At 33.0% G+C, this 16,136-nt stretch overlaps 1 protein-coding gene across 6 annotated transcripts in view; it reads left to right on the top strand.

The window, feature by feature from the left end:
- LOC144848774 (phosphatidylinositol-binding clathrin assembly protein-like) overlaps nt 1–9,244 on the top strand; it is a 39,841-nt gene extending 30,597 nt beyond the window's left edge. For 4 of the 6 annotated variants that reach the window (XM_078705695.1, XM_078705697.1, XM_078705696.1 and 1 more), the window contains 4 exons: nt 1,478–1,509; nt 5,622–5,690; nt 6,370–6,453; nt 6,902–9,244. In XM_078705695.1, coding sequence (XP_078561821.1) covers nt 1,478–1,509; nt 5,622–5,690; nt 6,370–6,453; nt 6,902–6,913 — 197 coding nt within the window. In that variant the 3' untranslated portion in view covers nt 6,914–9,244. The remainder of the gene's footprint in view (nt 1–1,477; nt 1,510–5,621; nt 5,691–6,369; nt 6,454–6,901) is intronic. The other 2 variants (XM_078705692.1, XM_078705694.1) reach the window with 2 other exon arrangements.
- The last annotated feature ends 6,892 nt before the right edge of the window (nt 9,245–16,136 follow it).

Raw genomic sequence — 16,136 nt, 5'->3', positions numbered from 1 at the left:
GATTAACCGGTTGAAACACAAAATCATACATAGACTGTTGATTGGTTGATAACATTGTAGACGGTTGATTGGCTAAATATACAAGGCAGTTAATTTTGAAACAAAAGTAAGAAATTTGATTGAAACAAGTCAAAGAAAGGTGATTGGCTGAAATTATACGCAGTCGACAATACATCATTTACTATTGAATTGTTAATATGTTTTTTCAAAATGTTGTTTTCTTCCTATTTTCAATGCTTAACATAGGAGGTACAGTAATATTATGGTTTGAAAACTAATTTACTCTTTAATCTAGTGTGTGACAATGTTTGTAGATAATTTAGAAAAATATAAAGATAGGGGAGTCCTTTTATTATATAACCGCATCATCAGTAGGCCCATCATCAACATCCTTAGCATTATTGTAATCATATCGTTAATGTCATTTTCATTAATATAATGACAGTGTCATCAGTATTGTCATCATTGTCACCATCATCATCACCATTTTCATTCTCTTCATCTTTATCATCATCATCATCAAATATCATCATCATTGACATTGTTTTGCCATTAATATCATCCTTACAGCTAAAATGTCATGATTTCATTATAACATCATCATCATCTAATATTATCACCAATATTGTCATTATTCTTGCAATATATTTCCATCATCTTATTAATATTATCATTATATTGTCATCATCCTTCCTATTATTTATGACATCATAATCATTTAAAATCATTATCAATATTGTCAGTAGTAAACAGCATGGTTCATAGCCAATGTACTTTGTACCATTTTGTGTCAATAAGCATGTTAAATTTGATGGTTTTAAAATCAATGTGTTAATATTATAATTTTTACATTACAAAAAATCTGAAATATTGTAAAAGTATTTTGTTCAGTGAAATTCTGAGTAGGATTTAATTATCAACATTATTACCATATTTGGCTATTTACAAATAATAATATTATCATTTTTGGATAATCATCACTGTAATTGTCTATAAACACACTATACCATTTGGATAAACTTATTTCCATATTTGGCTATTAGTATATCCCACAAGGCCCCACCACAGAAAGCTGAAAACATTATTGGATGCAACTATACAGTATTCAAATACATGATTGCTAAACAAAAAAATAATTATATTATTTCTTAATTTGTAGCAACATACTAGAAACTCGCACCATTTAGTTTTATTTATTTATTTTAATTTTAATTCAAATTCTCACAGGCACATAAATAGAAATATAAAATAAACCATGACATTAAACTTAGCACTAACAAATTATATTTTCTATGTACAGTACTATAAACTCTATACAACTGCATGTTTCAATATTATTATTTTTCTTTATGTTGTAATTTAGTATACCTTACATCTGTTATCACTACGTATAAACATATGTTAGTTATTTTTTGTCAAATTCTGCATGAGTTCCACTTACATGTAAACCTGTTTTATTTACCTTTGACATTCTTAAAGGAGGGAATCCAGTCTCAGCCACCCAAGCCGGTAAGTAGACACACATATGCCCACTCTTCATACGGACCTCTTACTCATCTTCGGGTTTTGAAAAATTATAGTGTTTTTCGGCATGCATGATGTACGAGATTTATTAGTTTTGATAACGTCACAGTGAAGAATTCATATTAATGGAATCAGATAGAATAGAAAATATCACATCATCATCAATGTATTTACTGTAGTTTAATCATGACAACTGGTTGGGTATTGTAGTTGGTTTATAATTAATTCACTATACTGGCTTTGGTATAGCACTCTATCCCATAAAGTATAACATACTGAACTCCTATCTCATAAAGGGTGACATACTGAACTCCTATCTCATAAAGGGTAACATACTGAACTCCTATCTCATAATGGGTAACATACTGAACTCCTATCTCATAAAGGGTAACATACTGAACTCCTATCTCATAAAGGATAACATACTGAACTCCTATCTCATAAAGGGTAACATACTGAACTCCTATCTCATAAAGGGTAACATACTGAACTCCTATCTCATAAAGGGTAACATACTGAACTCCTATCTCATAAAGGGTAACATACTGAACTCCTATCTCATAAAGGGTAACATACTGAACTCCTATCTCATAAAGGGTAACATACTGAACTCCTATCTCATAAAGGGTAACATACTGAACTCCTATCTCATAAAGGGTAACATACTGAACTCCTATCTCATAAAGGGTAACATACTGAAATCCTATCTCATAAAGGGTAACATACTGAACTCTTATCTCATAAAGGGTAACATACTGAACTCCTATCTCATAAAGGGTAACATTAACGGCTTAAAATAATCTTTGTAACACCCCCTATTTAGGGGATAATTTCCCATTAAAATAAACTAGGAGCGATATGTGTGCTAACATGACGGCCGTATTAAGGGTAAACTTTTGGTCCTGGAGTTGTCATATTAATACAGGTTGTACTGTATGAAGATTTAATATACTTTATAACAGTGTGATCAATGATTATTAATAACATTAACATGTTTCATAATGGTGTTGAATATGAATTTACAAAAAACATATTTTTAACATTAGTTTTAGTCTTATAATATATTCTAATATCATTTATACAAAATACATAATATTTTAGCTTATAAATATTTTAATATGTTTCATTTGTAATATGCATCCATTGAGATCAGTGCTACTAAATCAACAAAGACATTTAGTATATTTTATATAATGTACAGACCCCTTCATTTAGAGATTATGTCATAGTGTTGTGTGACCTCTGCCCCCCCCCCCCCCCCCCCAAAAAAAACCCTCTATTACTGAATAGTTTTCTATTCTCTATAGTTTAATGCAGGCTTTGTATTGGCTTACATATCAAATTAATAGCAGAAAATATTTTAAACCTTCATTACATTTACTAACTATATATTTCTTCCCGTCGTCTTGTGCGGTTAAGGACTGTAAACTGTAGGTCCAATCTACACAAAATGCTTGTGTACACTTTAAAGAACCTACCACATCTTTCGAGACGAGTAGGAGGTTACCTACTATACTAGTTCACAAAGCCACTGTGAGTGAGTAGGCTACTGTGCCCTCTGACAGAACAGTCCTTGATTGAAAAGGTCACACAGTATAAAGAAGAATTTAATAACAAAATTTTAAAAATCAAACAATATATCTGTATACCATATCTATACAACTGTTTGTGGTTCTAGTTTTGTATTTCCAGTATTTTGTTGATGTTTCTATTAAAGACACTAGACCTGCAATTTTTGACTTTTTGTAAAAATAATGCAACTATATAACTTTACAAACATGAAACCAGGTCATTTCTTGTCTTAAATGTGCGTTACTTATTATATAAAGTGAAAAACAATGCACTACCTAAGTAGGTCACGTCGAAAGTTCTCTTGTATGTTTCTAAGCCTAACTTAGTTAGGCTTAGTTTTGTAGGCCAAGGTGGTGAAGAGCGGACATTGTACGCTAGCTATAGGCTTAGCCCGACGTCCCATTGCTAAATTAATTGTCTTTCCTTTTTTGGCAGAATCTATTAAAATAAATTGGAGAAGACCTGGTATTTTCATACCCTTTCATTCAATCGGTCGAAGTGTGTGCATTACATCTCAATATGAAAATATCAATTCGTGCGCGATATATATTGGGATTTATAATGGGATGCTAAAATTATTAGAATCGACTTATTTTTCACATTTTTAACCGTTTAAAGACAAAGAAATATCGCAATAGGTCCATATAATATTTGTCTGTAGTGTGTAACCTTAAATTAGGTCAAGGAAACATAGGGCTAGTGTCTTTGATTACAGTCTGGAGAATCTAATTTTCAAATTTACATTGTTTTATTTTGATCAAATAAACTACTAGACTTTGTTTGAAATTTAAAGTTCAGATCTTGATGTGGCTTGCTTTGATTGCTATCACAGCAACAGATGTGTAAATCATATCGCTAAAGCAACTGTAAATAATTTATGCAGCTACCTGGAAAGCATTTGTTAATTCAATTTGATCAAAGTTCTGTCATGCAGATACTGAATAATTATAATAATTCAAAAGCCTTCGTTCGTTATTGAATAAACTCTGTTGAGAATTAACGATTTAAGAAAAGTTTTTCAATACCAATAACAAAACTAAATTAAACAATATTTATATTATTAAAATTCTAATTTTTACCAACTGACTTTAAAAAAATGTAAAATGCAATTTAAGCTACAACTTTACTGTATTTAAAGATGAGTTTTCCCTGAAAATTATGAAAAATAAGGATTTATAAAATCAAACTTTAATAGGCCATTTTACAGTTTTAATGAAGTTATTCAATTCCATATTTAAAAAAAAAACAGACTACATTTTTAAAGATATCATAAGTTTTTGTTGAATCAAATCTTCCAAACATTATTAAACCAACTTTAGAAAGTTTCATTACAAATGATAACGTGTCATAAATCTGGTAGTTAGTTTGGAATGTAATGACATAATAGAGTAAAAAAGGCCTAAATAATAATCATAACGTATAGGTTTAGACCTAAAAGCTGTTCCACTGGGACGTAACGCAAGAATGTGAGTGAGTTGACCAATCACAAGCGACAGTTTGGACGATCCATCGCGTCGTGATTAGTCAAATTACATATGTTGTGCTCATGTCCTTGCGTTGCATCCAAGTAGGAACCAAGTGTATGATATTAATATTAATAATAATTCAAAATTATTGTTCAATTTTGCATTAAGGGTTTTATTTTAGGATGTTAGCATGTCACTTTTAAACCTTTTTGTATTAGCAACAATTTCTATTTTTTCCTTGTGTTTTTTAACTTCTAGTATATTGTATGGTATATTGTATCAACTGCACATATATTAAATTGTGTGTTTATTTTTGTGCTATAATTATGATTATTTTTTTTAATATAATTTATTTTTCTTTTTTTTTTAATTTCTTTTCTAATGGTCTTAAATGTTTATAAAGTTTTTAGTTGTCAAATATTTAAATTTCTTTGATGTGACAGGGATGGGTGGGTGAAAACATTCTTCTAAAATAGTATTATGTGTGTGCCTCTCTTGTTTAGAAATGGACTCTTTTCAACTGTGCAAACTACGTTAATTATTACCTGTATATAGTGCATGGAAGGGATGGACCTATTCTCATTCCTCAGCACTATCTGCACATATTGTGTATAAAGAGTTATTTTAATCATTTTTTCAGTTATTTTTGTGTGATCATATTAATTTTGTATCGAATATAATAATTTGTTAAGCCTTGAAAATAATCCTTTTTTTTTTACTGTACTTTTAATCTTTCCTTGTAATATGGAATATAAATAAATTGATGTTAATATTTATTTGAGCATATTCTATAACTTGTTTTTTACATTTTGTAGATGAAAATCCAGTACTGAATAAGATAAGGCAATATGATATAATGATAATATTACTAAAAATTATTTTTAAATTAATATGTTAATGTTTACTAAACCATTTAACATCATGTAAAATAAAATGAGAAGTCATCTACCACAAAAACTACTTTATATTCTACTAGTGCTTCTATTACAATTACTTTCAGTTTGTTTTTTTAATCAAAATGAGTTTACTAGTATTTGGTATGTTCCATTGTTGTTGCAGGGAGGTCAGCCAGCTGATTGGAGATCAGGAGCTTTTTCTGGACAGTTTGTGGCACCTAATCAACAAATGGTATGTCTCATTTCCTGCATAATTTCTGAATTCACAGTTTTGTAGATATAACAAAATAATAATAATTAATATATAGCTTATTTCCTATGATCCTTTTGTCATGTAAATGTATTTGTAAAATAAAGTTAAAATGATTCAAAAGCCTTTGTTGGTTATTGAATAAAGTTTGTCAATACCCGATCAATTCAATATAACAAAATAGATAAATTTATACAAAGAATGTTCATGATTTTATAAAGTAAAGCTATCTTGACACGAATATCCTGCACTGCCCCGCATTGAATGCATTACAATGTGGGAATCATGTGTGCCATTTTGCGGAAAGTTGCGGGACATTGCATGACATGTATGCACAAAATTTGCGTCTGCATCCATATTCCTGAATGGTGCAATGATGCGCACCATGGCCGCAGCCGTGCATGTTATTGTGGGAAATGACACAAATTTCACGACTAGTTCATGACACAGGTGATAATAATTTGTGCATACTTTACGCTGGTTTTGTTAGGTAATAGGTTGCCCATGTAGGCCATGTGACCTAGGGTATGGTGCGTAAAATATTTGTGACAACATTAAATGACACACACTGAATGCGGAACAGTGCGGACAAAAATGTGTGTTAGTGTAAACGGGACATAAGTAATCAATATAATAAGTGTGGATTACTTCTTTATTTTAGGGAATGAGAACAGGTATGGCATACAATGCAGCAGGAGCACAGCAAATACATAGACCACCAACACAGCAAAATACAGATCCATTTGTAAGTAGTCTATCCACAATCCACAAAGCGCCACATAAATAAGCGCCACAGTCTAGTAAGCGCCACCGTCCAGTAAGCGCCACCGTCCAGTAAGCGCCAACGTCCAGTAAGCGCCACAGTCCAGTAAGCGCCACATTCCAGTAAACGCCACAGTCTAGTAAGCTCTACAGTCCAGTACGCACCACACAAGTAAGCGCCACAGTCCAGTAAAAGCTCCACAGTCCACAAATTGCCACCCGTCCAATAAGCGCCGCAGTCCAGTAAGCGCCACAGTCCAGTAAGCGCCGCAGTCCAGTATGTGCCATAAATTCAAAGTTTTTTATTAAAATTGACAATTATTTACCAATTATTATATGCTGTAGATGCCTTTATTTTTATAAATGTTTGAATCAATTCTGATAAAGTGAGAAAGAAATTTATTTCTACTATACTTTTTTTATATTTACAGGGAAGTCTGTGAAGCTAACTGACAAATAAAGATATATATATATATATATACACAAGTTAGCTCTTTTAAGAACTAAACATATTCATCTGAAAAAGAAGAAAATATAAAGATATTTAATCATAGCGACATTAAAAATATCAGAAATATCATAATTTACAGGATGTAGCAAAATGGTTTTTAGTTAATAATATTTGTTACCAATGAATTATAAACATTGTAATTGTCACCCAAAATCATTGTTTTCCTCACAAATTTTCAGAAGAGGAAATATATCTTGAAACAACATATATTAAATCATTTTATATGGATAGAGTTACAATTAATTTAATGTAAACAATTAAAATTGTAATTGAGTTGTTTAAATATCTGAGAGAAATCCTCCTGTTGTCGATCATGCTAGTAATTCTGTAGAAAGTGAGTTTATATTTTTTATCTGGAGATGTGAATTGCATTGTATATTATATAATTTTGTTATATAAAATGTTGGTTTAGATCAACAAATTATCCGTGTGTTTATACTATGATGCTAACACGATAAATTGTGAAATGGAAATATAAATAAATGTAACAAATATGTATTTCATAATAAATGAAAGAGTAAAACTAAAACATAAATGCATTTATTTAATTAATTTGTTTTTCATATTAAAATGAAATTAAAATTAAAGAGATACATACATTTGATAAATTTATATTTCATAACAAATGAAATAGTAGTTAAAATATTAAAGGGACAACCATAGGACCCTAGAAAGTGTCCCTTTAATTGAGGGTGTCCCCTAAATAGGGGTGTCCCAAAGGAGGGGGGTTCAACTTTATGTAAATAAAATAAGGAATAGCCAACGTCTCTCATACAGTTGTTATTTTTTGTTATGGTCATAGTATAAACACATTCAGGAAATTTTCAGTTTTTTAAAGTAATTCCGAAAATCTTTATTTTATTTATTTCTGATTCTTCATATTTCTTGTTTAATTGCTGCCATTGTTTTTAAAACATGAACCAAATACTTTGCCACCTGCAATACTGACCACATGTGCTCAATATGACCCCAAGTGACCCCATATTAATTACTAAATTCAGTAACTGATTCATAATTGTAGATTAATTAACAGTTTTTTGTAACGAGCAATAGATGGGTTACAAACAATTATTTGTTTATGAAACTTATATATAAAGAAAATTATCAATTTTTCCTTTGGTCCTATATTTTTATTTTTGTTATTATATGTTTTTGTTTATTATAATAATATATAATTATAAATGTATAATATTACTGTACTAAGACTATAAACATGTTTAGTATAATAGTATTGCATGCTATGTTGAACTCTATCCGTGTTTATATACAAGTATGTGTACCACTTATACAATAGACTATATGTTCAAACAATGTTGTTATGCCTTCATCTTTTGTAGACATATGGCTACTGATTTATTCTGAATAAGACAATTGAGCAGAGGTGTTTTTATAGTCCTAATTCACGCTAGAAATTGTAATGGAATCATGGTTCACGCTAAACAGTTGTTATTGGGAGAAACCAATCGTGTCAGTCTGTGTAAGAAATTATCGATGTGATAGGGCGATCTCAATCTTCATGCTTGGTTCCCAAGATGAAACACAAGGACATAACGCAAGTGATTTGACCAATCACAAGCGTTGGATTATTCAAACTGTCGCTTGTCATTGGTTAACTTGCTTGCTGTGCGCCTCTAGTGTGAACCAATAGTCCACTAATCTTAATCTGGTTATTATGATTGGAAACCGATTTTGATCAGCCCTAGTATGTATTGCAAGTCAGGGTTACCGGTAAAATTTTTTAATTTTGTGCGTGTGAACAGGGAATTTATTAATTCCCGTGATTGGTGACCGTGTGTAAACAGAGCCTTGGCAGTGGCATACTCATTGGGCATACAAGTATGTTTAGCATAATTTACATTAAACTGCGCAATATGTATTGCGACAACTGTATTATTCACTCACTCTTTTCTCTATCAAAGTTAAATACAATATTACAGATTGACTTGTCATTATATCGGATATCGCCCTGAGACCTAGCAAAGTTATATCGGAGTTATAATCGGATATCCCGTAAGTGGTCACCTGCCGTACGCGGCCAGTTTTTCCGGTCCCGAGGGTGGTCGCTTACGGAATGTATAGGCCTCATATTGTTATTGTCCGATTTTTGTAACGAATATTACATTTTGTTTAACAAAATCTGGCAATTAAACATTTTGGGTAGGCCTCTTTGGAAGGAAAAAAGCGATAATATAATAGTACAATATGCACATATTAATAAGGTATCATTGTCTTATGGAGTCATATTAAGCAATTATGTCAACAAACAAAATGGTTAAAATTAAATTATGCCATAATATTCTCGTAACATGCGTCTTATATATTATGTTATTTAAAAAAATTCTATCTACTATAGTATAGAAATTTTCGAAAAATTAAAATACTAAAATGTCGACCCTTTTTGACGTTACATTGACATGCGCAGAATCGCATACAATTTCGACCTTTTTCTGTTTTGAGAAAAAGTCTGTAAAGTATGGAAATATACATGCATATATAGCAATATTAGGGCATATTAAATGAAATTAAAACGCCATATTTTGGGTGATTTTGTTGGTTACTATGACTCTATAAGATGATGATAACGCAACATATGCGCATATATAGTAATATTATTGCATAATTATTGAATTTTAAAGAGTCGATATTTTGGCTATTTTTGAAAAAATCCCTGTACTATAGTACACAGAAATTTTCGAAAAATGAAAAAATTTCGACGCTTTTATTTGTTGACATACCTACAGTTACTATGACTCTATAAAGATGATGATAACGCAATATAATATGTGCATATATGGCAATATTATTGCATAATAATTTAATTTTAAATAGTCGATATGTTGGCCATTTTTGAAAAAATCCCTGTTTTCGAAAAATTACCAAATTTCGACCCTTTTATTTTCTGCCATAACTAGTTACTATGACTCTATAAGACGATAATAACGCAATATATGTGCATATATGGCAATATCATTGCATAATAATTGAATTTTAAATAGTAGATATTTTGGCCTTTATTGAAAAAGGGATTTTTTCAGAAAATGGCAAAATTTCGACCCTTTTATTTTTCGACAAAAGTGTGTATGGCTCTATAAGTTGTTGCATAGCAATATATGCGCATATATAGCGATATTATCGCATAATTATTGAATTTTAAAAAGTCAATATTTTGGGCATTTTTCGAAAAAATCCCTGTACTATAGAACAGGGTTTTTTTTCAGAAAATGGCAAAATTTCGGTCCTTTTATTTTTCGACAAAACTGTGTATTATGGCTCTGTAAGTTGTTGCAAAGCAATATATGCGCATATATAGAGATATTATCGCATAATTATTGAATTTTTAAAAGTCGATATTTTGGGCATTTTTCGAAAAAATCCTTATACTATAGAACAGGGTTTTTTCAGAAAATGGCAAAATTTCGATCCTTTTCTTTTTCGACAAAAGTGTGTATTATGGCTCTATAAGTTGTTGCAAAGCAATATATGCGCATATATAGCGATATTATCGCATTATTGAATTTTAAAAAGTCGATATTTTGGGCATTTCGAAAAATGACTAAATTTCGACCCTGTTATTTGTTGACATAACTAGTTACTTTGACTCTAAAAGATCATGATAACGCAATATATATTGAATTATTACCTTTTTACTCTACACTGAACAACAACTGTGTTTTTCTTTATGAATGAGATGACTCCGAATCAGGATTTTTTCCCCAAAAGTCGTGTCTGGTTATTATATATAGGTTAATGAAAGTTACGATGTCAAAATTAACATTAAAGTAAAATTGTGTACAATTTATTATCTGGCATAAGATCTTTGTCAATAGTAAGTGTGTAACTAGACTTGCCCGAAGTCTGTCTTTTTTATGTAAGTCCACCAGTTGGCTCTTTCGATGTTTGTCTGAAATAGTTTCAAGTCAAGTAGTATACGTCATATGTGCCAAAAGATCTATCTTTTTATTAATATTCAGTAAAACTCCGTCTATAACCTAGACCTTACATTCATCAACTTGTTTCCCATTAATTAAGTATGAAACTAAATCAAATATTTTTTTCTCTCTTGGGTTTGGTGTGTGCCTCTCTTCATATACATATATATATATGCATTATACGCATAAAATACATAAGTAAATAAGGGTTAGTACACTACCAGTGTCTAACTAATACTCCTGTTATATTCCCATTATATTCATTTTCTCATTTAGAATGTTCAATTCTTGCAAACATTCTTAAACAATTACGTTACCTTCAATTTCATTTATCCTTCGTTCTAAAAAACCTTTCTATACACTTTCTTAGAAAATAATCAATAATACAAATAGTAAATTCACATTCATTACTGTTTATCTTCAATCTATATATGTAATTACTTAACAAAAACAATTAAATATTAATATCAACCACTAAGCAAAGTAATACAGCTGGTAAACTGATTTATCTTAATTATTTAAAACTCTTTTGCAACAATACTAAAAGAAACAATGTTATGTCAAACGTTGAAATGACTTTGGGAGATAAAGTTTACTACGCACATCACGGTACTGAATTGCGTAAGAAGATGTTTGTCTTTAAAGTGGTAATAATATTGGTGGAGTTATCGTTTTCTAGTTGTGCTGATGTTGGTTCAAATTCCGGTATGATTCGTTCTTTTAATATTTATCATTTGTAATAGATATTATAATAAATAGTAGGGCATTATAATAATTGATGACCTTTTCAGAATTTGTGGCTAGGTTTATCCATCCTTATTTTACAACATTTATTATTCTATAATGTTTTATTGAAATGATTATTTTTTCGAACTATACATTTTAGAAATATGTTGAATTGTGTGATGTAAGTTCATTTAAATACATTTTACATTTTTATTAACATCAATTTTCTGAACTTTCATAATTGGAATATATGCATTTTAGCTTTATCATAATTATACTGTGATCAAATTCTCTAGTTAATGTTGTCAATAGTTTATCTTTTAAAGGAAAAATAGTAAAATTTGAATTGCAAGAGTTTTTCCTATTTGTTCTTAAAATAAACTAATATTTTGCACTATTTTGTTCACCTTTCGCTGTATCCACACACTTCAGGCCGGTTCACACTGAGCACTTTACACGCGCGTCAAGCGTCAAACCGAAACGATTCACGCTAAGCTTAAAAAGGTTGGCCATGCTGGGGAAGTTAACATACACTGTACCGCATTTATAATCTGTCTGCGAGCTATACAGACTTAAGATCATTTCGTTTTCAATAAATTTGTCAAAACACATTAAAATTGTAGTTCCCAGAATATATAACATTTTATCATTATTGTTACTGGTGTAGAATATTTCCTATACATCTAACTCATTATGCTAAATTAAATCTTGTTTTTTTTAGTTGTTCTTCTCTTATACATTGCAATGCATCTCAACTGAATATAAAGTGAGATATGTCCTCTATGTTTCCACATTTATATAATGTAGATAATTTTCCTCGGTCCATCTTCTTAATAATTTAAAGGTGTATAATAGTATCGGAACGGACTTCACATTTAAGACGATAAGATTTGTTTTATCAAGAAACTTTTAAAGATAAAGCTTCAATTTTAATTTCACATACAAATTGTTGATTACCTAAAATATTTTGTTTTAGTAAATTAAACCAACATTGGTTCGAATGTTAGTAACAATTAACTGAAGCGAATTTATACGCGCAGAGGCTCCGCAAGTTTTGCTTTTATCGCTTCACATTCGATTTCATGTTCACCATGAAATTACGGCTTGTTTTGGCACTTGATGTGTCACTTCGCGTGTAGATTGCTCAGGCAGTGTGTGCACAATACGTAGCAATAGTGTGTGTCACTTCGCGTGTAGATTGCTCAGTGTATACACAATACGTAGCAATAGTGTGTGTCACTTCGCGTGTAGATTATTCAGTGTGTGCACAATACGTAGCAATAGTGTGTCACTTCGCGTGTAGATTGTTCAGTGCGTGCACAATACGTAGCAATAGTGTATGTCACTTCGCGTGTAGATTGTTCAGTGTGTGCACAATACGTAGCAATAGTGTGTGTCACTTCGCGTGTAGATTGCTCAGGCAGTGTATGCACAATACGTAGCAATAGTGTGTGTCACTTCGTGTGTAGATTGTTCAGTGTATGCACAATACGTAGCAATAGTGTGTGTCACTTCGCGTGTAGATTGTTCAGTGTGTGCACAATACGTAGCAATAGTGTATGTCACTTCGCGTGTAGATTGTTCAGTGTGTGCACAATACGTAGCAATAGTGTGTGTCACTTCGCGTGTAGATTATTCAGTGTGTGCACAATACGTAGCAATAGTGTGTGTCACTTCGCGTGTAGATTATTCAGTGTATGCACAATACGTAGCAAAATAGTGTGTGTCACTTCGCGTGTAGATTGTTTAGTGCGTGCACAATACGTAGCAATAGTGTGTGTCACTTCGCGTGTAGATTGTTCAGTGTGTGCACAATACGTAGCAATAGTGTGTGTCACTTCGCGTGTAGATTGTTCAGTGCGTGCACAATACGTTGCAATAGTGTATGTCACTTCGCGTGTAGATTGCTCAGTGTGTGCACAATACGTAGCAATAGTGTGTGTCACTTCGCGTGTAGATTATTCAGTGTGTGCACAATACGTAGCAATAGTGTGTGTCACTTCGCGTGTAGATTGTTCAGTGTGTGCACAATACGTAAAAATAGTGTGTGTCACTTCGCGTGTAGATTGCTCAGTGCGTGCACAATACGTTGCAATAGTGTATGTCACTTCGCGTGTAGAGTATTCAGTGTGTGCACAATACGTAGCAATAGTGTGTGTCACTTCGCGTGTAGATTATTCAGTGTATGCACAATACGTAGAAATAGTGTGTGTCACTTCGCGTGTAGATTGCTCAGTGCGTGCACAATACGTAGCAATAGTGTGTGTCACTTCGCGTGTAGATTGTTCAGTGTGTGCACAATACGTAGCAATAGTGTGTGTCACTTCGCGTGTAGATTGCTCAGTGCGTGCACAATACGTAGCAATAGTGTGTGTCACTTCGCGTGTAGATTGTTCAGTGTGTGCACAATACGTAGCAATAGTGTGTGTCACTTCGCGTGTAGATTGTTCAGTGCGTGCACAATACGTTGCAATAGTGTATGTCACTTCGCGTGTAGATTATTCAGTGTGTGCACAATACGTAGCAATAGTGTGTGTCACTTCGCGTGTAGATTATTCAGTGTGTGCACAATACGTAGCAATAGTGTATGTCACTTCGCGTGTAGATTGTTCAGTGTGTGCACAATACGTAGCAATAGTGTATGTCACTTCGCGTGTAGATTGTTCAGTGTATGCACAATACGTAGCAATAGTGTGTGTCACTTCGCGTGTAGATTGTTCAGTGTGTGCACAATACGTAGCAATAGTGTGTGTCACTTCGCGTGTAGATTGTTCAGTGTATGCACAATACGTAGCAATAGTGTATGTCACTTCGCGTGTAGATTATTCAGTGTGTGCACAATACGTAGCAATAGTGTGTGTCACTTCGCGTGTAGATTATTCAGTGTGTGCACAATACGTAGCAATAGTGTATGTCACTTCGCGTGTAGATTGTTCAGTGCGTGCACAATACGTAGCAATAGTGTGTGTCACTTCGCGTGTAGATTGTTCAGTGTGTGCACAATATGTAGCAATAGTGTGTGTCACTTCGCGTGTAGATTATTCAGTGCGTGCACAATACGTAGCAATAGTGTGTGTCACTTCGCGTGTAGATTATTCAGTGTATGCACAATACGTAGCAATAGTGTGTGTCACTTCGCCTGTAGATTGTTCAGTGTGTGCACAATATGTAGCAATAGTGTGTGTCACTTCGCGTGTAGATTGTTCAGTGCGTGCACAATACGTAGCAATAGTGTGTGTCACTTCGCGTGTAGATTACTCAGTGTATGCACAATACGTAGCAATATTGTGTGTCACTTCGCGTGTAGATTGTTCAGTGTGTGCACAATACGTAGCAATAGTGTGTGTCACTTCGCGTGTAGATTGTTCAGTGCGTGCACAATACGTAGCAATAGTGTATGTCACTTCGCGTGTAGATTGTTCAGTGTGTGCACAATACGTAGCAATAGTGTATGTCACTTCGCGTGTAGATTGTTCAGTGTATGCACAATACGTAGCAATAGTGTGTGTCACTTCGCGTGTAGATTATTCAGTGTATGCACAATACGTAGCAATAGTGTGTGTCACTTTGCGTGTAGATTGTTAAGTGTGTGCACAATACGTAGCAACAGTGTGTCACTTCGCGTGTAGATTATTCAGTGTATGCACAATACGTCGCAATAGTGTGTGTCACTTCGCGTGTAGATATTCAGTGTATGCACAATACGTAGCAATAGTGTGTGTCACTTCGCGTGTAGATTGTTCAGTGTATGCACAATACGTAGCAATAGTGTGTGTCACTTCGCCTGTAGATTGTTCAGTGTGTGCACAATATGTAGCAATAGTGTGTGTCACTTCGCGTGTAGATTGTTCAGTGCGTGCACAATACGTAGCAATAGTGTGTGTCACTTCGCGTGTAGATTACTCAGTGTATGCACAATACGTAGCAATATTGTGTGTCACTTCGCGTGTAGATTGTTCAGTGTGTGCACAATACGTAGCAATAGTGTGTGTCACTTCGCGTGTAGATTGTTCAGTGCGTGCACAATACGTAGCAATAGTGTATGTCACTTCGCGTGTAGATTGTTCAGTGTGTGCACAATACGTAGCAATAGTGTATGTCACTTCGCGTGTAGATTGTTCAGTGTATGCACAATACGTAGCAATAGTGTGTGTCACTTCGCGTGTAGATTATTCAGTGTATGCACAATACGTAGCAATAGTGTGTGTCACTTTGCGTGTAGATTGTTAAGTGTGTGCACAATACGTAGCAACAGTGTGTCACTTCGCGTGTAGATTATTCAGTGTATGCACAATACGTAGCAATAGTGTGTGTGTCACTTCGCGTGTAGATATTCAGTGTATGCACAATACGTAGCAATAGTGTGTGTCACTTCGCGTGTAGATTGTTCAGTGTATGCACAATACGTAGCAATAGTGTGTGTCACTTCGCGTGTAGATTATTCAGTGTGTGCACAATACGTAGCAATAGTGTGTGTCACTTCGCGTGTAGATTGTTCAG

The sequence above is a fragment of the Antedon bifida genome, chromosome 7 (assembly GCF_963402885.1).
Source record: "Antedon bifida chromosome 7, ecAntBifi1.1, whole genome shotgun sequence".
NCBI lineage: Eukaryota > Metazoa > Echinodermata > Crinoidea > Comatulida > Antedonidae > Antedon > Antedon bifida.
Note: the sequence above shows the minus strand (reverse complement) of the source record. Positions and strands in the feature narration are given on the sequence as shown.